General features: G+C 57.8%; 1 protein-coding gene across 1 annotated transcript in view; it reads right to left on the bottom strand.

Annotated features, from left to right (window-relative positions):
• Positions 1-298: 298 nt before the first annotated feature.
• Positions 299-24,692, bottom strand: part of LOC133264052 (sodium/potassium-transporting ATPase subunit alpha-3-like) — a 58,572-nt gene continuing 34,178 nt past the window's right edge. The window contains 9 exon segments of the mRNA XM_061443954.1: positions 299-375; positions 906-997; positions 4,554-4,655; positions 14,075-14,114; positions 14,117-14,204; positions 18,418-18,563; positions 20,984-21,107; positions 23,307-23,461; positions 23,567-23,735. Of these exon segments, the coding sequence (XP_061299938.1) occupies positions 347-375; positions 906-997; positions 4,554-4,655; positions 14,075-14,114; positions 14,117-14,204; positions 18,418-18,563; positions 20,984-21,107; positions 23,307-23,461; positions 23,567-23,735 (945 nt within the window). The 3' untranslated portion in view covers positions 299-346.

The following is a 24,692-nucleotide window of genomic DNA, read 5'->3' as shown; positions in this document are numbered from 1 at the left end:
CAACCCCTCCCCCCCATAAGGCGAAGCGCCCCTCCCCCCTCCCCATAGAGCTCAATGGGGGCGGGGCAGAATGGGGGGGCTGGGCTTAAAAGGGGAGGGGCTTAAAGGGGGGCGGGGCTTAAAGGGGGTGGGGCTTAAAGGGGGTGGGGGTTAAAGGGGGGATGTGCCCCCCCCTTGGGTGTTTTTTGGGGGGAAAAAAGCGTTTTTTGGGTGTTTTTGGGGTGTTTTTGGGTGTTTTTTGGGTTGTTTTTGGGGTGTTTTTGGGGTGTTTTTGGGTGTTTTTGGGTTTTTTGGGTGTTTTTTGGGGTGTTTTTGGGTGTTTTGGGGGTTCTGGGTTGGGGGGGGCTCAGTAGTAGGTTTCTTTCTCGACCCAACCTGTAGGAGAGATGGGAGAGGGGGTGAGGGGGGGTTCAAGGCACCCCTAAAAGCCCCATAGACACCCATAGGACCCCATAGACCCCCATAGACCCCCCATAGAGCCCCATAGACCCCCATAGACCCCCCATAGACCCCCATAGACCCCCATAGACCCCTATAGACCCCCATAGAACCCCCAAGACTCCCCCTATGCCCCTTAGGCCCCCCTTAGGACCCCATAGACCCCCCATCGACCCCCCAAAGACCCCCATAGCCCCCCATAGACCCCCATAGCCCCCCATAGACCCACATAGACCCCCCATAGCCCCCCATAGCCCCCCATAGCCCCACCCTAGACACCCCTTAGCCCCCTATAGACCCCCATAGACCCCCATAGCCCCCCCAGCCCCCCTCCTTGGGTACCACTACCCAGAGGATGCTCAGGGATGAAGGATGCTGCTCCCCCCTTTGGACCCCCCTTAGGACCCCATAGACCCCCATAGACGCCCCATAGCCCCCCATAGCCCCCCATAGACCCCCATTCCCACCTCCGGGGTTGCGGCGGAGGATGAGCTTGCGGATCTCATCATAGACAAAGATGAGGAAGCTGTAGGGGAAGGCGCAGAACCACCAGCTCGGCCTGGGGGGGGATAGAAAACATGGTTAAATCACCCCAAAAACGGTTAAATCACCCCAAAAACGGTTAAATTCACCCCAAAAACGGTTAAATCACCCCAAAAACGCTTAAATTCACCCCAAAAACGGTTAAATTCACCCCAAAACCGGTTAAATTCACCCCAAAAACGGTTAAATCACCCCAAAAATGCTTAAATTCACCCCAAAAACGGTTAAATTCACCCCAAAAACGGTTAAATCACCCCAAAAACGCTTAAATTCACCCCAAAAACGGTTAAATTCACCCCAAAAACGGTTAAATCACCCCAAAAACGCTTAAATTCACCCCAAAAACGGTTAAATCACCCCAAAAACGCTTAAATTCACCCCAAAACCGGTTAAATTCACCCCAAAAATGGTTAAATCTCCCCCAAAACGCTTAAATTCACCCCCAAAACGGTTAAATCACCCCAAAAATGAGTTAAATCCACCCCAAAAATGGGTTAAATCACCCCAAAAATGGTTAAATCACCCCAAAACCGGTTAAATTCACCCCAAAAATGGTTAAATCACCCCAAAAACGATTAAATCACCCCAAAAATGGGTTAAATCACCCCAAAAATGGGTTAAATCACCCCAAAAACGGTTAAATCACCCCCAAAACGCTTAAATTCACCCCAAAAACGGTTAAATCACCCCCAAAACGCTTAAATTCACCCCAAAAATGGGTTAAATCACCCCAAAAACGGTTAAATCACCCCCAAAACGCTTAAATTCACCCCAAAAACGGTTAAATCACCCCCAAAACGCTTAAATTCACCCCAAAAACGGTTAAATCACCCCCAAAACGGTTAAATCACCCCAAAAACGGTTAAATTCACCCCAAAAACGGTTAAATCACCCCAAAAATGGTTAAATCACCCCAAAAACGGTTAAATTCACCCCAAAAACGGTTAAATCACCCCAAAAACGTTTAAATCACCCCCAAAACGGTTAAATCACCCCAAAAACGTTTAAATCACCCCAAAAACGGTTAAATCACCCCAAAAACGGTTAAATCACCCCAAAAATGGGTTAAATCACCCCCAAAACGGTTAAATCCACCCAAACCCATCCTTAGCGCATTCAAGACCCAGAACACCCCCAAACACCCCATGGAGCCCCCCCTTAGGACCCCATAGACGCCCCATAGACACCCATAGACACCCCATAGACGCCCCATAGACACCCCATAGACACTCCATAGACCCCCATAGACCCCCATAGACCCCCATAGACACCCCATAGACGCCCATAGATGCCCCATAGACGCCCCATAGACACCCCATAGACACCCATAGACCCCCATAGACGCCCCATAGACACCCCATAGACGCCCCATAGACCCCCATAGACGCCCCATAGACACCCCATAGACGCCCATAGAACCCCATAGACACCCCATAGACCCCCATAGACCCCCATAGAACCCCATAGACACCCCATAGACGCCCATAGACCCCATAGAACCCCATAGACACCCCATAGCCCCCCCATAGACCCCCATAGACCCTATAGACCCCCATAGACGCCCCATAGACACCCCATAGACCCCCATAGACCCCCATAGAACCCCATAGACACCCCATAGCCCCCCCATAGACCCCCATAGACCCCATAGACCCCCATAGACGCCCCATAGACACCCCATAGACCCCCATAGACCCCCATAGACACCCCATAGCCCCCCATAGACCCCATAGATGCCCCATAGACGCCCCATAGACCCCCTCCCAGGACCCCCAAGCCCCCCTCCTTGGGTACCACTACCCAGAGGATGCTCAGGGATGAAGGATGCTGCTCCCCCCCTTAGAACCCCATAGACCCCCCATAGACCCCTATAGACACCCCATAGACACCCCATAGACGACCCATAGACGCCCATAGACCCCTATAGACACCCCATAGACGCCCCATAGCCCCCCATAGACCCCTCCCAGGACCCCCAAGCCCCCCTCCTTGGGTACCACTACCCAGAGGATGCTCCGGGACAAAGGATGCTGCTCCCCCCCTTAGAACCCCATAGAACCCCATAGACGCCCCATTGACCCCCATAGACCCCTATAGACCCCCATAGACGCCCCATAGCCCCCATAGCCCCCCATAGACCCCCTCCCAGGACCCCCAAGCCCCCCTCCTTGGGTACCACTACCCAGAGGATGCTCAGGGACGAAGGATGCTGCTCCCCCCCTTAGGACCCCATAGAACCCCATAGACGCCCCATAGCCCCCTATAGACACCCCACAGACGACCCATAGACCCCCATAGCCCCCCCATAGACCCCCATAGACGCCCCATAGCTGCCCCATAGACCCCCTCCCAGGACCCCCAACCCTCCCCCTTGGGTACCACTACCCAGAGGATGCTCAGGGACGAAGGATGCTGCTCCCCCCCTTAGGACCCCATAGACCCCCATAGACGCCCCATAGCCCCCCATAGACCCCCATAGACCCCCACAGACGCCCCATAGACCCCTATAGACACCCCATAGACGCCCCATAGCCCCCCATAGACCCCTCCCAGGACCCCCAAGCCCCCCTCCTTGGGTACCACTACCCAGAGGATGCTCAGGGACGAAGGATGCTGCTCCCCCCCTTAGAACCCCATAGACCCCCCATAGACCCCTATAGACACCCCATAGACACCCCATAGACGACCCATAGACCCCCATAGCCCCCTATAGACGCCCCATAGCCCCCCATAGACCCCCTCCCAGGACCCCCAACCCTCCCCCTTGGGTACCACTACCCAGAGGATGCTCAGGGACGAAGGATGCTGCTCCCCCCCTTAGGACCCCATAGAACCCCATAGACGCCCCATAGCCCCCCATAGACCCCCATAGACGCCCCATAGCCCCCCATAGACCCCTCCCAGGACCCCCAAGCCCCCCTCCTTGGGTACCACTACCCAGAGGATGCTCCGGGACAAAGGATGCTGCTCCCCCCCCTTAGAACCCCATAGACCCCCCATAGACCCCTATAGACACCCCATAGACACCCCATAGACGACCCATAGACGCCCATAGACTCCTATAGACACCCCATAGACGCCCCATAGCCCCCCATAGACCCCTCCCAGGATCCCCAACCCTCCCCCTTGGGTACCACTACCCAGAGGATGCTCAGGGACGAAGGATGCTGCTCCCCCCTTTAGGACCCCATAGACCCCCATAGACGCCCCATAGCCCCCCATAGACCCCCTCCCAGGACCCCCAACCCTCCCCCTTGGGTACCACTACCCAGAGGATGCTCAGGGACAAAGGATTCTGCTCCCCAACTTTGGACCCCATAGAACCCCATAGACGCCCCATTGACCCCCATAGCCCCCCCATAGACCCCATAGACGCCCCCATAGCCCCCCATAGACCCCTCCCAGGACCCCCAAGCCCCCCTCCTTGGGTACCACTACCCAGAGGATGCTCAGGGATGAAGGATGCTGCTCCCCCCCTTAGAACCCCATAGACCCCCATAGACGCCCCATAGCCCCCCCATAGACCCCATAGATGCCCCATAGCCCCCCAAAAGTGGGGTCCCCCCCCTTACTTGAGGGGGTACATGCGCAGAGCCACGTCCATGCCAGGGCAATAGGAGAGGAAAGCGGCCAATGCCGTCTCCTCAAAGAGCCCAAAAATGAGGATCTTGTTCCTAAAAAAAAAGTGGGGGGCACAAAGAGCATCACCCCCAAAGCCACAGCCCCACAACCAACCCCGGCCCCCCTCCGACACCCCCCTGTGCCCCCCAATATCGAGAGACCCCCATAAAGCATCTCCAGGGATGCAGGAGGCTGCTGCTTCCTTGGGTACCACCAGCAAAAGGATGCTCAGGGATGCGGGATGCTGCTGCTTCCTTGGGTACCACCACCCCATAGGATGCTATGGGGCAGAGGATGCTGCTCTCTCCTTGGGTACCACCACCCCATAGGATGCTATGGGGCACAGGATGCTGCTCCTTCCTTGGGTACCACAACCCCATAGGATGCTATGGGGCACAGGATGCTGCTCCCTCCTTGGGTACCACCACCCCATAGGATGCTATGGGGCAGAGGATGCTGCTCCCTCCTTGGGTACCACAACCCCATAGGATGCTATGGGGCACAGGATGCTGCTCCCTCCTTGGGTACCACCACCCCATAGGATGCTATGGGGCACAGGATGCTGCTCTCTCCTTGGGTACCACCACCCCATAGGATGCTATGGGGCACAGGATGCTGCTCTCTCCTTGGGTACCACAACCCCATAGGATGCTATGGGGCACAGGATGCTGCTCCTTCCTTGGGTACCACAACCCCATAGGATGCTATGGGGCGCAGGATGCTGCTTCCCCCTTGGGTACCACAACCCCATAGGATGCTATGGGGCACAGGATGCTGCTCCTTCCTTGGGTACCACAACCCCATAGGATGCTATGGGGCACAGGATGCTGCTCTCTCCTTGGGTACCACAACCCCATAGGATGCTATGGGGCACAGGATGCTGCTGCTTCCTTGGGTACCACCACCCCATAGGATGCTATGGGGCAGAGGATGCTGCTCCCTCCTTGGGTACCACCACCCCATAGGATGCTATGGGGCACAGGATGCTGCTCCCTCCTTGGGTACCACCACCCCATAGGATGCTATGGGGCACAGGATGCTGCTCCCCCCTTGGGTACCACCACCCCATAGGATGCTATGGGGCACAGGATGCTGCTGCTTCCTTGGGTACCACAGCCCCATAGGATGCTATGGGGCACAGGATGCTGCTCCCTCCTTGGGTACCACAACCCCATAGGATGCTATGGGGCACAGGATGCTGCTCCCTCCTTGGGTACCACCACCCCATAGGATGCTCAGAGATGCAGGATGCCGCTCCCCCCTTGGGTACCACCACCCCATAGGATGCTATGGGGCACAGGATGCTGCTTCCCCCTTGGGTACCACAACCCCATAGGATGTTATGGGGCACAGGATGCCGCTCCTATCTTGGGTACCACAACCCCATAGGATCCTATGGGGCACAGGATGCTGCTCTTTCCTTGGGTACCACCACCCCATAGGATGCTATGGGGCACAGGATGCTGCTCCCTCCTTGGGTACCACAACCCCATAGGATGCTATGGGGCACAGGATGCCGCTCCCTCCTTGGGTACCACAACCCCATAGGATGCTCTGGGATGCAGGATGCTGCTCTCTCCTTGGGTACCACCACCCCATAGGATGCTATGGGGCACAGGATGCTGCTCCCTCCTTGGGTACCACAACCCCATAGGATCCTATGGGGCACAGGATGCTGCTCTTTCCTTAGGTACCACAACCCCATAGGATGCTATGGGGCACAGGATGCTGCTCTCTCCTTGGGTACCACAACCCCATAGGATGCTATGGGGAACAGGATGCCGCTCCTTCCTTGGGTACCACAACCCCATAGGATGCTATGGGGCACAGGATGCTGCTTCCCCCTTGGGTACCACAACCCCATAGGATGCTATGGGGCACAGGATGCTGCTTCCCCCTTGGGTACCACAACCCCATAGGATCCTATGGGGCACAGGATGCTGCTTCCCCCTTGGGTACCACAACCCCATAGGATGCTATGGGGCACAGGATGCCGCTCCCTCCTTGGGTACCACAACCCCATAGGATGCTATGGGGCAGAGGATGCCGCTCCCCCCTTGGGTACCACCACCCCATAGGATGCTATGGGGCACAGGATGCTGCTCTCTCCTTGGGTACCACAGCCCCATAGGATGCTATGGGGCACAGGATGCTGCCCCCTCTTTGGGTACCACCACCCCATAGGATGCTATGGGGCACAGGATGCTGCTCTCTCCTTGGGTACCACCACCCCATAGGATGCTATGGGGCACAGGATGCTGCTGCTTCCTTGGGTACCACAGCCCCATAGGATGCTATGGGGCACAGGATGCTGCTCCCTCCTTGGGTACCACAACCCCATAGGATGCTATGGGGCACAGGATGCTGCTCCCTCCTTGGGTACCACAACCCCATAGGATCCTATGGGGCACAGGATGCTGCTCTTTCCTTAGGTACCACAACCCCATAGGATGCTATGGGGCACAGGATGCTGCTCTCTCCTTGGGTACCACAACCCCATAGGATGCTATGGGGAACAGGATGCCGCTCCTTCCTTGGGTACCACAACCCCATAGGATGCTATGGGGCACAGGATGCTGCTTCCCCCTTGGGTACCACAACCCCATAGGATCCTATGGGGCACAGGATGCTGCTTCCCCCTTGGGTACCACAACCCCATAGGATGCTATGGGGCACAGGATGCCGCTCCCTCCTTGGGTACCACAACCCCATAGGATGCTATGGGGCACAGGATGCTGCTCTCTCCTTGGGTACCACCACCCCATAGGATGCTATGGGGCACAGGATGCTGCTCTCTCCTTGGGTACCACCACCCCATAGGATGCTATGGGGCACAGGATGCTGCTCTCTCCTTGGGTACCACCACCCCATAGGATGCTCTGGGATGCAGGATGCTGCTCCCCCCTTGGGTACCACCACCCCATAGGATGCTATGGGGCACAGGATGCTGCTCCCTCCTTGGGTACCACAACCCCATAGGATCCTATGGGGAACAGGATGCTGCTCCCTCCTTGGGTACCACCACCCCATAGGATGCTATGGGGCACAGGATGCTGCTTCCCCCTTGGGTACCACCACCCCATAGGATGCTATGGGGCACAGGATGCTGCTCCCTCCTTGGGTACCACAACCCCATAGGATCCTATGGGGAACAGGATGCTGCTCCCTCCTTGGGTACCACAACCCCATAGGATGCTATGGGGCACAGGATGCTGCTGCTTCCTTGGGTACCACAACCCCATAGGATGCTATGGGGCACAGGATGCTGCTCCCTCTTTGGGTACCACAACCCCATAGGATGCTATGGGGCACAGGATGCTGCTCTCTCCTTGGGTACCACAACCCCATAGGATGCTATGGGGCACAGGATGCTGCTCCTTCCTTGGGTACCACCACCCCATAGGATGCTATGGGGCACAGGATGCTGCTTCCCCCTTGGGTACCACCACCCCATAGGATGCTATGGGGCACAGGATGCTGCTCCCTCCTTGGGTACCACAACCCCATAGGATGCTATGGGGCACAGGATGCTGCTCCTTCCTTGGGTACAACAACCCCATAGGATGCTATGGGGCAGAGGATGCTGCTCCCTCCTTGGGTACCACAACCCCATAGGATGCTATGGGGCACAGGATGCTGCTCCCTCCTTGGGTACCACAACCCCATAGGATGCTATGGGGCACAGGATGCCGCTCCTTCCTTGGGTACCACAACCCCATAGGATGCTATGGGGCACAGGATGCTGCTCTCTCCTTGGGTACCACCACCCCATAGGATGCTATGGGGCACAGGATGCTGCTCCCTCTTTGGGTACCACCACCCCATAGGATGCTATGGGGCACAGGATGCTGCTCTCTCCTTGGGTACCACAACCCCACAGGATGCTATGGGGCACAGGATGCTGCTCCCTCCTTGGGTACCACAACCCCATAGGATGCTATGGGGCACAGGATGCTGCTCTCTCCTTGGGTACCACAACCCCATAGGATCCTATGGGGAACAGGATGCTGCTCCCTCCTTGGGTACCACAACCCCATAGGATGCTATGGGGCACAGGATGCTGCTTCCCCCTTGGGTACCACAACCCCATAGGATCCTATGGGGAACAGGATGCTGCTTCCCCCTTGGGTACCACAACCCCATAGGATGCTAGGGGGCACAGGATGCCGCTCCCTCCTTGGGTACCACAACCCCATAGGATGCTATGGGGCACAGGATGCTGCTCTCTCCTTGGGTACCACCACCCCATAGGATGCTATGGGGCACAGGATGCTGCTCTCTCCTTGGGTACAACCCCATAGGATGCTATGGGGCACAGGATGCTGCTCTCTCCTTGGGTACCACCACCCCATAGGATGCTATGGGGCACAGGATGCTGCTCTCTCCTTGGGTACAACCCCATAGGATGCTATGGGGCACAGGATGCTGCTCTCTCCTTGGGTACCACCACCCCATAGGATGCTCTGGGATGCAGGATGCTGCTCCCCCCTTGGGTACCACCACCCCATAGGATGCTATGGGGCACAGGATGCTGCTCCCTCCTTGGGTACCACAACCCCATAGGATCCTATGGGGAACAGGATGCTGCTCCCTCCTTGGGTACCACCACCCCATAGGATGCTATGGGGCACAGGATGCTGCTTCCCCCTTGGGTACCACCACCCCATAGGATGCTATGGGGCACAGGATGCTGCTCCCTCCTTGGGTACCACAACCCCATAGGATCCTATGGGGAACAGGATGCTGCTCCCTCCTTGGGTACCACAACCCCATAGGATGCTATGGGGCAGAGGATGCTGCTCTCTCCTTGGGTACCACCACCCCATAGGATCCTATGGGGCACAGCATGTTGCTGCTTCCTTGGGTACCACAACCCCATAGGATGCTATGGGGCACAGGATGCTGCTCCCTCCTTGGGTACCACCACCCCATAGGATGCTATGGGGCACAGGATGCTGCTCTTTCCTTAGGTACCACAACCCCATAGGATGCTATGGGGCACAGGATGCTGCTCCTTCCTTGGGTACCACAACCCCATAGGATGCTATGGGGCGCAGGATGCTGCTTCCCCCTTGGGTACCACAACCCCATAGGATGCTATGGGGCACAGGATGCTGCTCCTTCCTTGGGTACCACAACCCCATAGGATGCTATGGGGCACAGGATGCTGCTCTCTCCTTGGGTACCACCACCCCATAGGATGCTATGGGGCACAGGATGCTGCTGCTTCCTTGGGTACCACAACCCCATAGGATGCTATGGGGCAGAGGATGCTGCTCTCTCCTTGGGTACCACAACCCCATAGGATTCTATGGGGCACAGGATGCCGCTTCCTCCTTGGGTACCACAACCCCATAGGATGCTATGGGGCACAGGATGCTGCTCCTTCCTTGGGTAACACAACCCCATAGGATGCTGTGGGGCACAGGATGCTGCTCTCTCCTTGGGTACCACAACCCCATAGGATGCTATGGGGTACAGGATGCTGCTCCCTCCTTGGGTACCAGAACCCATAGGATGCTCTGGGATGCAGGATGCTGCTCCCTCCTTGGGTACCACCACCCCATAGGATGCTATGGGGCACAGGATGCTGCTCTCTCCTTGGGTACCACAACCCCATAGGATGCTATGGGGCACAGGATGCTGCTCTCTCCTTGGGTACCACAACCCCATAGGATGCTATGGGGCAGAGGATGCTGCTCCTTCCTTGGGTACCACCACCCCATAGGATGCTATGGGGCACAGGATGCTGCTCCCTCCTTGGGTACCACCACCCCATAGGATGCTATGGGGCACAGGATGCTGCTCTCTCCTTGGGTACCACAACCCCATAGGATGCTATGGGGCACAGGATGCTGCTCTCTCCTTGGGTACCACCACCCCATAGGATGCTATGGGGCACAGGATGCTGCTCTCTCCTTGGGTACCACCACCCCATAGGATGCTCTGGGATGCAGGATGCTGCTCCCCCCTTGGGTACCACCACCCCATAGGATGCTATGGGGCACAGGATGCTGCTCTCTCCTTGGGTACCACAACCCCATAGGATGCTCTGGGATGCAGGATGCTGCTCCTTCCTTGGGTACCACAACCCCATAGGATGCTATGGGGCACAGGATGCTGCTTCCCCCTTGGGTACCACCACCCCATAGGTTGCTATGGGGCACAGGATGCTGCTTCCCCCTTTGGTACCACCACCCCATAGGATGCTATGGGGCACAGGATGCTGCTCCTTCCTTGGGTACCACCACCCCATAGGATCCTATGGGGCACAGGATGCTGCTCTCTCCTTGGGTACCACCACCCCATAGGATGCTATGGGGCAGAGGATGCTGCTCCCTCCTTGGGTACCACAACCCCATAGGATCCTATGGGGCACAGGATGCTGCTCCTTCCTTGGGTACCACCACCCCATAGGATCCTATGGCGCACAGGATGCTGCTCTCTCCTTGGTTACCACAACCCCATAGGATGCTATGGGGCAGAGGATGCTGCTCCCTCCTTGGGTACCACCACCCCATAGGATGCTATGGGGCACAGGATGCTGCTCTCTCCTTGGGTACCACAACCCCATAGGATGCTATGGGGCACAGGATGCTGCTCCCCCCTTGGGTACCACAACCCCATAGGATGCTATGGGGCACAGGATGCTGCTCCCTCCTTGGGTGCCACCACCCCATAGGATCCTATGGGGCACAGGATGCTGCTCCCCTCCTTGGGTACCACAACCCCATAGGATGCTATGGGGCACAGGATGCTGCTCTCTCCTTGGGTACCACAACCCCATAGGATGCTATGGGGCGCAGGATGCTGCTTCCCCCTTGGGTACCACCACCCCATAGGATGCTATGGGGCACAGGATGCTGCTCCCCCCTTGGGTACCACAACCCCATAGGATGCTCAGAGATGCAGGATGCCGCTCCCCCCTTGGGTACCACAACCCCATAGGATGCTATGGGGCACAGGATGCTGCTTCCCCCTTGGGTACCACAACCCCATAGGATGCTATGGGGCACAGGATGCTGCTCTCTCCTTGGGTACCACCACCCCATAGTATGCTATGGGGCACAGGATGCTGCGTCCCCCTTGGGTACCACCACCCCATAGGATGCTATGGGGCACAGGATGCTGCTTCCCCCTTGGGTACCACCACCCCATAGGATGTTATGGGGCACAGGATGCCGCTCCTATCTTGGGTACCACAACCCCATAGGATCCTATGGGGCACAGGATGCTGCTCTTTCCTTGGGTACCACCACCCCATAGGATGCTATGGGGCACAGGATGCTGCTCCCTCCTTGGGTACCACAACCCCATAGGATGCTATGGGGCACAGGATGCTGCTCTTTCCTTGGGTACCACAACCCCATAGGATGCTATGGGGCACAGGATGCTGCTCTTTCCTTGGGTACCACCACCCCATAGGATGCTATGGGGCACAGGATGCTGCTTCCCCCTTGGGTACCACCACCCCATAGGATGCTATGGGGCAGAGGATGCTGCTCTCTCCTTGGGTACCACCACCCCATAGGATGCTATGGGGCACAGGATGCTGCTCCTTCCTAGGGTACCACAACCCCATAGGATGCTATGGGGCACAGGATGCTGCTCCCTCCTTGGGTACCACCACCCCATAGGATGCTATGGGGCACAGGATGCCGCTCTTTCCTTGGGTACCACAACCCCATAGGATGCTATGGGGCACAGGATGCTGCTCTCTCCTTGGGTACCACAACCCCATAGGATGCTATGGGGCACAGGATGCTGCTCTCTCCTTGGGTACCACAACCCCATAGGATGCTATGGGGCACAGGATGCTGCTCCCTCTTTTGGGTACCACAACCCCATAGGATGCTATGGGGCACAGGATGCTGCTCCTTCCGTGGGTACCACCACCCCATAGGATGCTATGGGGCACAGGATGCTGCTCTCTCCTTGGGTACCACAACCCCATAGGATCCTATGGGGCACAGGATGCTGCTTCCCCCTTGGGTACCACCACCCCATAGGATGCTATGGGGCACAGGATGCTGCTCCCTCCTTGGGTACCACAACCCCATAGGATGCTATGGGGCACAGGATGCTGCTCCCTCCTTGGGTACCACCACCCCATAGGATGCTATGGGGACAGGATGCTGCTCCCTCCCTTGGGTACCACCACCCCATAGGATGCTCAGAGATGCAGGATGCCGCTCCCCCTTGGGTACCACAACCCCATAAAGATGCTATGGGGCACAGGATGCTGCTTCCCCCTTGGGTACCACAACCCCATAGGATGCTATGGGGCACAGGATGCTGCTCTCTCCTTGGGTACCACCACCCCATAGGATGCTATGGGGCAGAGGATGCTGCTCTCTCCTTGGGTACCACCACCCCATAGGATGCTATGGGGCACAGGATGCTGCGTCCCCCTTGGGTACCACCACCCCATAGGATGCTATGGGGCACAGGATGCTGCTTCCCCCTTGGGTACCACAACCCCATAGGATGTTATGGGGCACAGGATGCCGCTCCTATCTTGGGTACCACAACCCCATAGGATGCTATGGGGCACAGGATGCTGCTCTTTCCTTGGGTACCACCACCCCATAGGATGCTATGGGGCACAGGATGCTGCTCCCTCCTTGGGTACCACAACCCCATAGGATGCTATGGGGCACAGGATGCCGCTCCCTCCTTGGGTACCACAACCCCATAGGATGCTCTGGGATGCAGGATGCTGCTCTCTCCTTGGGTACCACCACCCCATAGGATGCTATGGGGCACAGGATGCTGCTTCCCCCTTGGGTACCACCACCCCATAGGATGCTATGGGGCAGAGGATGCTGCTCTCTCCTTGGGTACCACCACCCCATAGGATGCTATGGGGCACAGGATGCTGCTCCTTCCTAGGGTACCACAACCCCATAGGATGCTATGGGGCACAGGATGCTGCTCCCTCCTTGGGTACCACCACCCCATAGGATGCTATGGGGCACAGGATGCTGCTCTTTCCTTGGGTACCACAACCCCCTAGGATGCTATGGGGCACAGGATGCTGCTCTCTCCTTGGGTACCACAACCCCATAGGATGCTATGGGGCACAGGATGCCGCTTCCTCCTTGGGTACCACAACCCCATAGGATGCTATGGGGCACAGGATGCTGCTCTCTCCTTGGGTACCACCACCCCATAGGATGCTCAGGGATGCAGGATGCCGCTCCCCCCTTGGGTACCACAACCCCATAGGATGCTATGGGGCACAGGATGCTGCTCTCTCCTTGGGTACCACCACCCCATAGGATGCTCAGGGATGCAGGATGCCGCTCCCTCCTTGGGTACCACCACCCCATAGGATGCTCAGGGATACAGGATGCTATTTCCCTCGGGTTTTTTCCCTCCCCCCCCAAACTTTTTGGGGTCCCCTTGAATTTTTGGGGGTCCCCTCGAATTTTGGGGGTCCCCCCTCGAATTTTGGGGGTCCCCCCCTTACTTCATGCCCTGCTGGAAGACGGAGTTGCGCCGGGTCTGCAGATGATGAGGTCTGCCCATTGCACCACCACGATGCTGACGAAGAAAGCCGTGTGGCACGTGAACTCCACCACCTTGCGCTGCTCATAGGTCTGGGGTGGGGGGGGGGACACCCCGGAAATGACGTCAGAGGCACCCCAAAAACACCCCCCTATAGGGTGTCCCTCTATTGGGGTGTATAGGGTAAGGGTTGCTATAAGGGGGGGGGAATGGGGGGCTGAGATACCATTATGGGTAGTGGGGTGCTATGGGGTGCACTGCTGCAATGGGTGCTGTGGGGTGCAATGGGGTGCTATGGGGTGCAATGGGGTGCTATGGGGTGCAATGGGGTAATGGGGTGCTATGGGGTGCAATGGGGTGCTATGGAATGCTATAGGGCAATAGGGGTGCTATGGGGTGCAATGGGGTGCTGTGGTATGCTGTAGGGCAATAGGGTGCTATGGGGTGCAATGGGGTGCTATGGGGTGCAATGGGGTGCTATGGAATGCTCTAGGGCAATTGGGTGCTATGGGGTGCAATGGGGTGCTATGGAATGCTATAGGGTAATAGGGGTGCTATGGGGTGCAATGGGGTGCTATGGAATGCTACAGGGTAATAGGGGTGCTATGGGGTGCAATGGGGTGCTATGGAATGTTATAGGGCAATAGGGTGCTATGGGGTGCAATAGGGTAATATGGGTGCTATGTGGTGCAATGGGGTGCTGTGGAATGCTATAGGGCAATAGGGTGCTATGGGGTGCAATGGGGTGCTATGGAATGCTATAGGGCAATAGGGTGCTATGGGGTGCAATGGGGTGCTATGGAATGCTATAGGGTAATAGGGGTGCTATGGTGTGCAATGGGGTGCTATGGGGTGCAATGGGGTGCTATGGAATGCTATAAGGCCAATAGGGGTGCTATGGGGTGCAATGGGTGCTATGGAATGCTATAGGGTAATAGGGGTGCTATGGTGTGCAATGGGGTGCTATGGGGTGCAATGGGGTGCTGTGGTATGCTGTAGGGCAATAGGGTGCTATGGGGTGCAATGGGGTGCTATGGGGTGCAATGGGGTGCTATGGAATGCTATAGGGTAATAGGGGTGCTATGGGGTGCAATGGGGTGCTATGGAATGCTATAGTGTAATAGGGGTGCTATGGGGTGCAATGGGGTGCTATGGGATGCTATAGGGCAATAGGGTGCTATGGGGTGCAATAGGGTAATAGGGGTGCTATGTGGTGCAATGGGGTGCTATGGAATGCTATAGGGCAATGGGGTGCTATAGGGGGCAATGGGGTGCTATAGGGTTCTATGGGGTGCTATGGGGTGCGATGAGGTTGCTATGGAGATACAATGGGGTGTTATGGGGTGCTGAGCCCTCCCTGACTGCCCCACTGCTACAGTGTGGATTCTATGGGGTGCTATAGGGGGCAAAGGGGGTGCTATGGGGGCTTCTATGGGGTCTGTGGGGTGCTCAGCCCCTCAGGCTGTGCTCTGCCTCAATGGGGATGCTATGGGGCGCAATGGAGGGCAATGGGACTCAATGGGGCACGATGGAACGCTATCGGGTGCAATGGGTGCTATGGGGATGCTATAGGGCACTATGGGGCGCAATGGGGCACTATTGAACGCTATGGGGCGCTGTGGTGACACTATGGGGGCTCTATGGGGAATAGGGTTCTATGGGGCGCTCTAATAGGGCGTGCTATGGGGCGCGCTATGGGGCGCTGTGGTGACACTATGGGGTGCTCCATGTGCTATAGGGCACTATGGGGCGCAATGGAGGGCAATGGGGCGCTGTGGTGACACTGTGGAACGCTCTACGGTGAATAGTGCTCTATGGGGCGCTCTGATCGGGCTCGCTATGGGGCGCGCTATGGGGCACTGGTGACGCTATGGGGCACTCTACGTGCTATAGGGCACTACGGGGCACTATTGAACGCTATGGGGCGCTATGGTGACACTATGGAGCGCTCTATGCTGAATAGTGCTCTATGGGGTGCTCTGATCACGCTCTCTATGGGGCGCGCTATGGGGCGCTGTGGGGCACCGTGGTGACACTATGGGGCACTCTACGTGCTATAGGGCACTACGGGGTGCAATGGAGGGCAATGGGGCGCTGTGGTGACGCTCCGGATCGCTCTACGCTGAATAGTGCTCTATGGGGCGCTGTAATAGGGCATGCTATGGGGCGTGCTATGGGGCGCGCTATGGGGCGTGCTATGGGGCACTATGGGGCACTCTACGTGCTATAGGGCACTACAGGGCTCAATGGAGGGCAATGGGGCACTGTGGTGACACTCCGGATCGCTCTACGCTGAATAGTGCTCTATGGGGCGCTGTAATAGGGCATGCTATGGGGCGCGCTATGGGGCACTATGGGGCACTCTATGTGCTATAGGGCACTACAGGGCTCAATGGAGGGCAATGGGGCACTGTGGTGACACTACGGAGCACTCTACGCTGAATAGTGCTCTATGGGGCGCTGTAATAGGGCATGCTATGGGGCGCGCTATGGGGCACTATGGGGCACTCTACGTGCTATAGGGCACTACGGAGTGCAATGGAGGGCAATGGGGCACTGTGGTGACACTATGGAACGCTCTACGGTGAATAGTTCTCTATGGGGCGCTCTGATCGGGCTCGCTATGGGGCGCGCTATGGGGCGCTATGGGGCACTATGGGGCACTGTGGTGACACTATGGGGTGCTCTACGTGCTATAGGGCACTACGGGGCTCAATAGAGGGCAATGGGGCGCTGCGGTGACGCTCCGGATCGCTCTACGCTGAATAGTGCTCTATGGGGCGCTGTAATAGGGCATGCTATGGGGCGCGCTATGGGGCACTATGGGGCACTCTACGTGCTATAGGGCACAACGGGTGCAATGAAGGGCAATGGGGCACTGTGGTGACACTATGGAACGCTCTACGGTGAATAGTTCTCTATGGGGCGCTCTGATCGGGCTCGCTATGGGGCGCGCTATGGGGCGCTATGGGGCACTATGGGGCACTGTGGTGACACTATGGGGTGCTCTACGTGCTATAGGGCACTACGGAGTGCAATGGAGGGCAATGGGGCACTGTGGTGACACTACGGAGCATTCTACGGTGAATAGTGCTCTATGGGGCGCTGTAATAGGGCATGCTATGGGGCGCGCTATGGGGCACTATGGGGCACTCTACGTGCTATAGGGCACTACAGGGCTCAATGGAGGGCAATGGGGCACTGTGGTGACGCTCCGGATCGCTCTACGCTGAATAGTGCTCTATGGGGCGCTGTAATAGGGCATGCTATGGGGCGCGCTATGGGGCACTATGGGGCACTCTACGTGCTATAGGGCACTACAGGGCTCAATGGAGGGCAATGGGGCGCTGTGGTGACACTATGGAACGCTCTACGGTGAATAGTTCTCTATGGGGCGCTCTGATCGGGCTCGCTATGGGGCGCGCTATGGGGCGCTATGGGGCACTATGGGGCACTGTGGTGACACTATGGGGTGCTCTACGTGCTATAGGGCACTACAGGGCTCAATGGAGGGCAATGGGGCACTGTGTTGACACTGTGGAACGCTCTACGCTGAATAGTGCTCTATGGGGCGCTGTAATAGGGCATGCTATGGGGCGCGCTATGGGGCGCTATGGGGCACTATGGGGCACTGTGGTGACACTATGGGGTGCTCTACATGCTATAGGGCACTACGGAGTGCAATGGAGGGCAATGGGGCACTGTGGTGACACTACGGAGCACTCTACGGTGAATAGTGCTCTATGGGGCGCTGTAATAGGGCATGCTATGGGGCGCGCTATGGGGCGCTATAGGGCACTATGGGGCACTGTGGTGACACTATGGGGCACTCTACGTGCTATAGGGCACTATGGGGCGCAATGGAGGGCAATGGGGCGCTGCGGTGACACTCCGGATCGCTCTACGCTGAATAGTGCTCTATGGGGCGCTGTAATAGGGCATGCTATGGGGCGCGCTATGGGGCACTATGGGGCACTCTACGTGCTATAGGGCACTACAGGGCTCAATGGAGGGCAATGGGGCACTGTGGTGACACTATGGAACGCTCTACGGTGAATAGTTCTCTATGGGGCGCTCTGATCGGGCTCGCTATGGGGCGCGCTATGGGGCGCTATGGGGCACTATGGGGCACTGTGGTGACACTATGGGGTGCTCTACGTGCTATAGGGCACTACAGGGCTCAATGGAGGGCAATGGGGCGCTGCGGTGACACTCCGGATCGCTCTACGCTGAATAGTGCTCTATGGGGCGCTGTAATAGGGCATGCTATGCGGCGCGCTATGGGGCGCGCTATGGGGCACTGACCCACTGCTGCCCGTAGGAGTCCTCCAGGTCGTTGACGGTGCGGTCGTCCCAGCGCAGGCGGATCCCGACGAGGCGGGAGGGAAGGAACCCGTTTTCCGCCAGGATCACGAAGTAGGCGAAGAACCCCCCAAGTGCCTGGATCATCCCTAGGGAATGTGGGGCGAAAAGTGGGGCTCAGGCTCCCCCCCGACCCACAGGACCCACATATCCCCCATAGCGACCCCATGGGATGCTCAGGGATGCAGGATGCTGCTCCTTCCCTGGGATATTGGGGTCTCTCCTTCATCTTTTGGGGTTGCCCCGTTACTTCAGGACCCTATGGCGGGCCTGAACCCCCATATCGCGGGTCTGAACCCCCATATCGCGGCCCTGAACCCCCATATCGCGGGTCTGAACCCCCATATCGCGGCACTGAACCCCCATATCGCACCCCTGAACCCCCATATCGCTGCTCTGAACCCCCATATCGCGGCTCTGAACCCCATATCGCGGCCCTGAACCCCTATATCGCACCCCTGAACCCCCATATCGCACCCCTGAACCCCCATATCGCACCCCTGAACCCCCATATCGCGGCACTGAACCCCCATATCGTGGGTCTGAACCCCCATATCGCGGCCCTGAACCCCCATATCGCGGCACTGAACCCCCATATCGCGGGCCTGAACCCCCATATCACGGCCCTGAACCCCCATATCGCACCCCTGAACCCCCATATCGCGGCACTGAACCCCCATATCGCGGCACTGAACCCCCATATCGTGGGTCTGAACCCCCATATCGCGGCACTGAACCCCCATATCGCACCCCTGAACCCCCATATCGCGGCACTGAACCCCCATATCGCGGCCCTGAACCCCTATATCGCACCCCTGAACCCCCATATCGCGGCCCTGAACCCCCATATCGCGGGCCTGAACCCCCATATCGCGGGTCTGAACCCCCATATCGCACCCCTGAACCCCATATCGCGGCCCTGAACCCCCATATCGCGGCCTGAACCCCCATATCGCGGGTCTGAACCCCCATATCGCACCCCTGAACCCCCATATCGCGGCTCTGAACCCCCATATCGCACCCCTGAACCCCCATATTGCGGGCCTGAACCCCCATATCGCGGGCCTGAACCCCTATATCGCACCCCTGAACCCCCATATCGCGGGCCTGAACCCCCATATCGCACCCCTGAACCCCCATATCGAAGACCTCAAGCCCTATATCGCACCCCTGAATCCCCATATCGCACCCCTGAACCCCATATCGCACCCCTGAACCCCCATATCGCACCCCTGAACCCCTATATCGCACCCCTGAACCCCCATATCGCGGCCCTGAACCCCCATATCGCACCCCTGAACCCCTATATCGCACCCCTGAACCCCCATATCGTACACCTCAAGCCCTATATCGCACCCCTGAACCCCCATATCGCACCCCTGAACCCCCATATCGCACCCCTGAACCCTTATATCGCCTCCTATATCCTGATATCACCTCCTATATCCCGATATCGCACCACTCCCCCCTCATATCACACCCCTGAACCCCTATATCTCTTCCTATATCCCCATATCTTGCTCCCCTCCATATCACACCCCTTCCCCCATATCGCCTCCTATATCACGATACCGCCTGCTATGTCCCGATATCTCGCTTCCCCCCCTTATTGCACCTCTGAACCCCCATATTGCAACCTTCCCCCCATATCTCAACCCCGATATTGCCTCCTATATCCCGATATCTCACTTCCCCCCCCCATATCGCACCCTTTCTGCCCCATATCGCCTCCTATATCCCGATATCTCACTTCCCCCCCCATATCGCACCCTTTCTGCCCCATATCGCCTCCTATACCCCGATATCTCGCTTCCCCCTCCCCATATCGCACCCTTCTCCCCCATATCGCACCCTTTCTCCCCCATATCGCCTCCTATATCCCGATATCTCACTTCCCCTCCCCATATCGCACCCTTTCTCCCCCATATCGCACCCTTTCTCCCCCATATCGCCTCCTATATCCCGATATCTCACTTCCCCCCCCATATCACACCCTTTCTCCCCCATATCGCCTCCTATATCCCGATATCTCACTCCCCCTCCCCATATCGCACCCTTTCTCCCCCATATCGCACCCTTTCTCCCCCATATCGCCTCCTATATCCCGATATCTCACTTCCCCCTCCCCATATCGCACCCTTTCTCCCCCATATCGCACCCTTTCTCCCCCATATCGCCTCCTATATCCCGATATCTCACTTCCCCCTCCCCATATCGCACCCTTTCTCCCCCATATCGCCTCCTATATCCCGATATCTCACTTCCCCCCCCATATCGCACCCTTTCTCCCCCATATCGCACCCTTTCTCCCCCATATCGCACCCTTTCTCCCCCATATCGCCTCCTATATCCCGATATCTCACTTCCCCCCCCATATCGCACCCTTTCTCCCCCATATCGCACCCTTTCTCCCCCATATCGCACCCTTTCTCCCCCGTATCGCCCCCTATACCGCGACATCTCGCCCCCCCACTCCTCCGCGGCCCCTCCCACTATCGCGATAGCTCACCGATCTGCCCGTAGGCCATGCTGATGAGCCGTTCATTCACCAGCTTGTCCGAGCGGGGGTTCCGGGGCTGCCGCTTCATGATATCGCTTTCGGCTGCCTCATAAGCCAATGAGATAGCAGGGACCTGGGGGGGGGGGGGGGGGACGGGGACACGACACAATGTGGGGGGCACCCCACATGGGCACCCCTAGGGGGGTCCCCAAGGTTTGGGGGTGCTCCTAAAAGGGGTTCCCCCCCCCTTTATGTGGGTCGTGGTGTCCCCATAGCATCCCCATAGCATCCCATGGTACCCCACTGCGTCCCATTTGCACCCTATTGCCCTCCATAGCACCCCATATTGCCCTATAGCATCACTCATAGGGGGATCTGGGGGTCCCCAAAGCTTTGGGGGTGCTCCTAAAAGGGGTTTCCCCCCTTTATGTGGGTCGTGGTGTCCCCATAGCATCCCATGGTACCCCACTGCATCCCATTTGCACCCTATAGCCTTCCATAGCATCCCTATAGGGAGGTTCTTGGGGGTCCCACCATGGGGGATTGGGAGTTTCTGGGCCCCATAGGGAGGAACTTTGGGGTCCCCAAAGCTTTGGGGGTGCTCCTAAAAGGGGGTCCCCCCTTTATGTGGGTTGTGGTGTCCCCATAGCATCCCATGGTACCCCACTGCATCCCATGTGCACCCTATAGCCCTCCATAGCACCCCATATTGCCCTATAGCATCACTCATAGGGGGATCTTGGGGGTCCCCAAAGCTTTGGGGGTGCTCCTAAGAGGGGTCCCCCCTTTATGTGGGTCGTGGTGTCCCCATAGCATCCCATGGTGCCCCACTGCATCCCATTTGCACCCCATCACCTTCCATAGCATCCCTATAGGGAGGTTCTTGGGGGTCCCACCATGGGGGATTTGGAGGTCCTGGGCCCATAGGGAGAACCTTTGGGGTCCCCAAAGCTTTTGGGGTGCTCCTAAAAGGGGTTCCCCCCCTTTATGTGGGTCGTGGTGTCCCCATAGCATCCCATGGTACCCCACTGCATCCCATTTGCACCCTATAGCCTTCCATAGCATCCCTATAGGGAGGTTCTTGGGGGTCCCACCATGGGGGTTTGGGAGTTTCTGGGCCCCATAGGGAGGAACTTTGGGGGTCCCCAAAGCTTTGGGGGTGCTCCTAAGAGGGGTCCCCCCCTTTATGTGGGGCGTGGTGTCCCCATAGCATCCCATGGTACCCCACTGCATCCCATTTGCACCCTATAGCCTTCCATAGCATCCCTATAGGGAGGTTCTTGGGGGTCCCACCATGGGGGATTTGGAGGTCCTGGGCCCCATAGGGAGGAACTTTGGGGGTCCCCAAAGCTTTGGGGGTGCTCCTAAAAGGGGGTCCCCCCCTTTATGTGGGTCGTGGTGTCCCCATAGCATCCCATGGTGCCCCACTGCATCCCATGTGCACCCTATTGCCCTCCATAGCATCCCTATAGGGAGGTTCTTGGGGGTCCCACCATGGGGGATTTGGAGGTCCTGGGCCCCATAGGGAGGAACTTTGGGGGTCCCCAAAGCTTTGGGGGTGCTCCTAAAAGGGGGTCCCCCCCTTTATGTGGGTCGTGGTGTCCCCATAGCATCCCATGGTGCCCCACTGCATCCCATGTGCACCCTATTGCCCTCCATAGCACCCCATATTGCCCTATAGCATCACTCATAGGGGTGATCTTGAGGGTCCCCAAAGCTTTGGGGGTGCTCCTAAAAGGGTTCCCCCCCTTTATGTGGGTCGTGGTATCCCCATAGCATCCCATGGTGCCCCACTGCATCCCATTTGCACCCTATAGCCTTCCATAGCATCCCTATAGGGAGGTTCTTGGGGGTCCCACCATGGGGGATTTGGAGTTTCTGGGCCCCATAGGGAGGAACTTTGGGGTCCCCAGAGCTTTGGGGGTGCTCCTAAAAGGGGGTCCCCCCTTTATGTGGGTCGTGGTGTCCCCATAGCATCCCATGGTACCCCACTGCATCCCATTTGCACCCTATTGCCCTCCATAGCACCCCATATTGCCCTATAGCATCACTCATAGGGGTGATCTTGGGGGTCCCCAAAGCTTTGGGGGTGCTCCTAAAAGGGTTCCCCCCTTTATGTGGGTCGTGGTGTCCCCATAGCATCCCATGGTGCCCCACTGCATCCCGTTTGCACCCTATTGCCCTCCATAGCATCCCTATAGGGAGGTTCTTGGGGGTCCCACCATGGGGGATTTGGAGTTTCTGGGCCCCATAGGGAGAAACTTTGGGGTCCCCAAAGCTTTTGGGGTGCTCCTAAAAGTGGGGTTTCCCCCCCGTCCCCCCCCAACCTCACCATGTCGGTGCCCAGGTCGATGCAGAGGATGGTGATGGTCCCCAGGGGCAGGGGGATGTTGGCCATGATGAAGAGGAGGAAGGGGGTGATCTCGGGGATGTTGCTGGTCAAGGTGTAGGCAATGGACTTCTTGAGGTTGTCAAAGATCAGGCGGCCTGAAGACACGGGGATGGTCACCATTGGGGTGTATGTATCCATCCCCCCCCCCCCTCTTTATTCCCTTCTCCCCATAGCGATGCCCCTATGGGTCCCACACGGACCTTCCTCCACGCCGGTGACGATGGAGGCGAAGTTGTCGTCCAATAGGATCATGTCGGCCGCTTGCTTGGAGACGTCGGAGCCGGCGATGCCCATGGCCACGCCGATGTCGGCCTTCTTCAACGCCGGCGAGTCGTTGACGCCGTCGCCCGTCACCGCCACGATGGCGCCCTAGGGGGGGGGACGGGGATGTGGGGGTTATGGGGGGAGTGGGGAGCATCCTCATCGTGGTGGCACCTTGGGTACCATCTCCATGGTGATGGGGATGTGGGGAGCATCCTCATCGTGGTGGCATCTTGGGTACCATCTCCATGGTGATGGGGATGTGGGGAGCATCCTCATCATGGTGGCATCTTGGGTACCATCTCCATGGTGATGGGGATGTGGGGAGCATCCTCATTGTGGTGGCACCTTGGGTACCATCTCCATGGTGATGGGGATGTGGGGAGCATCCTCATTGTGGTGGTACCTTGGGTACCATCTCCATGGTGATGGGGATGTGGGGAGCATCCTCATTGTGGTGGCACCTTGGGTACCATCTCCATGGTGATGGGGATGTGGGGAGCATCCCCATTGTGGTGGCACCTTGGGTACCATCTCCATGGTGATGGGGATGTGGGGAGCATCCCCATTGTGGTGGTACCTTGGGTACCATCTCCATGGTGATGGGGATGTGGGGAGCATCCTCATCGTGGTGGTACCTTGGGTACCATCTCCATGGTGATGGGGATGTGGGGAGCATCCTCATCGTGGTGGCACCTTGGGTACCATCTCCATGGTGATGGGGATGTGGGGAGCATCCTCATCGTGTGGTACCTTGGGTACCATCTCCATGGTGATGGGGATGTGGGGAGCATCCTCATCGTGGTGGCACCTTGGGTACCATCTCCATGGTGATGGGGATGTGGGGAGCATCCTCATTGTGGTGGTACCCTTGGGTACCATCTCCATGGTGATGGGGATGTGGGGAGCATCCTCATTGTGGTGGTACCTTGGGTACCATCTCCATGGTGATGGGGATGTGGGGAGCATCCTCATCGTGGTGGTACCTTGGGTACCATCTCCATGGTGATGGGGATGTGGGGAGCATCCTCATCGTGGTGGCACCTTGGGTACCATCTCCATGGT

Source organism: Pezoporus flaviventris, unplaced genomic scaffold (assembly GCF_033815535.1).
Source record: "Pezoporus flaviventris isolate CSIRO_AGI_PZ_B2104156 unplaced genomic scaffold, CSIRO_AGI_Pfla_v1 ptg000580l, whole genome shotgun sequence".
Classification (NCBI taxonomy): domain Eukaryota; kingdom Metazoa; phylum Chordata; class Aves; order Psittaciformes; family Psittacidae; genus Pezoporus; species Pezoporus flaviventris.
This window is presented reverse-complemented; position numbering and strand designations above follow the sequence as displayed.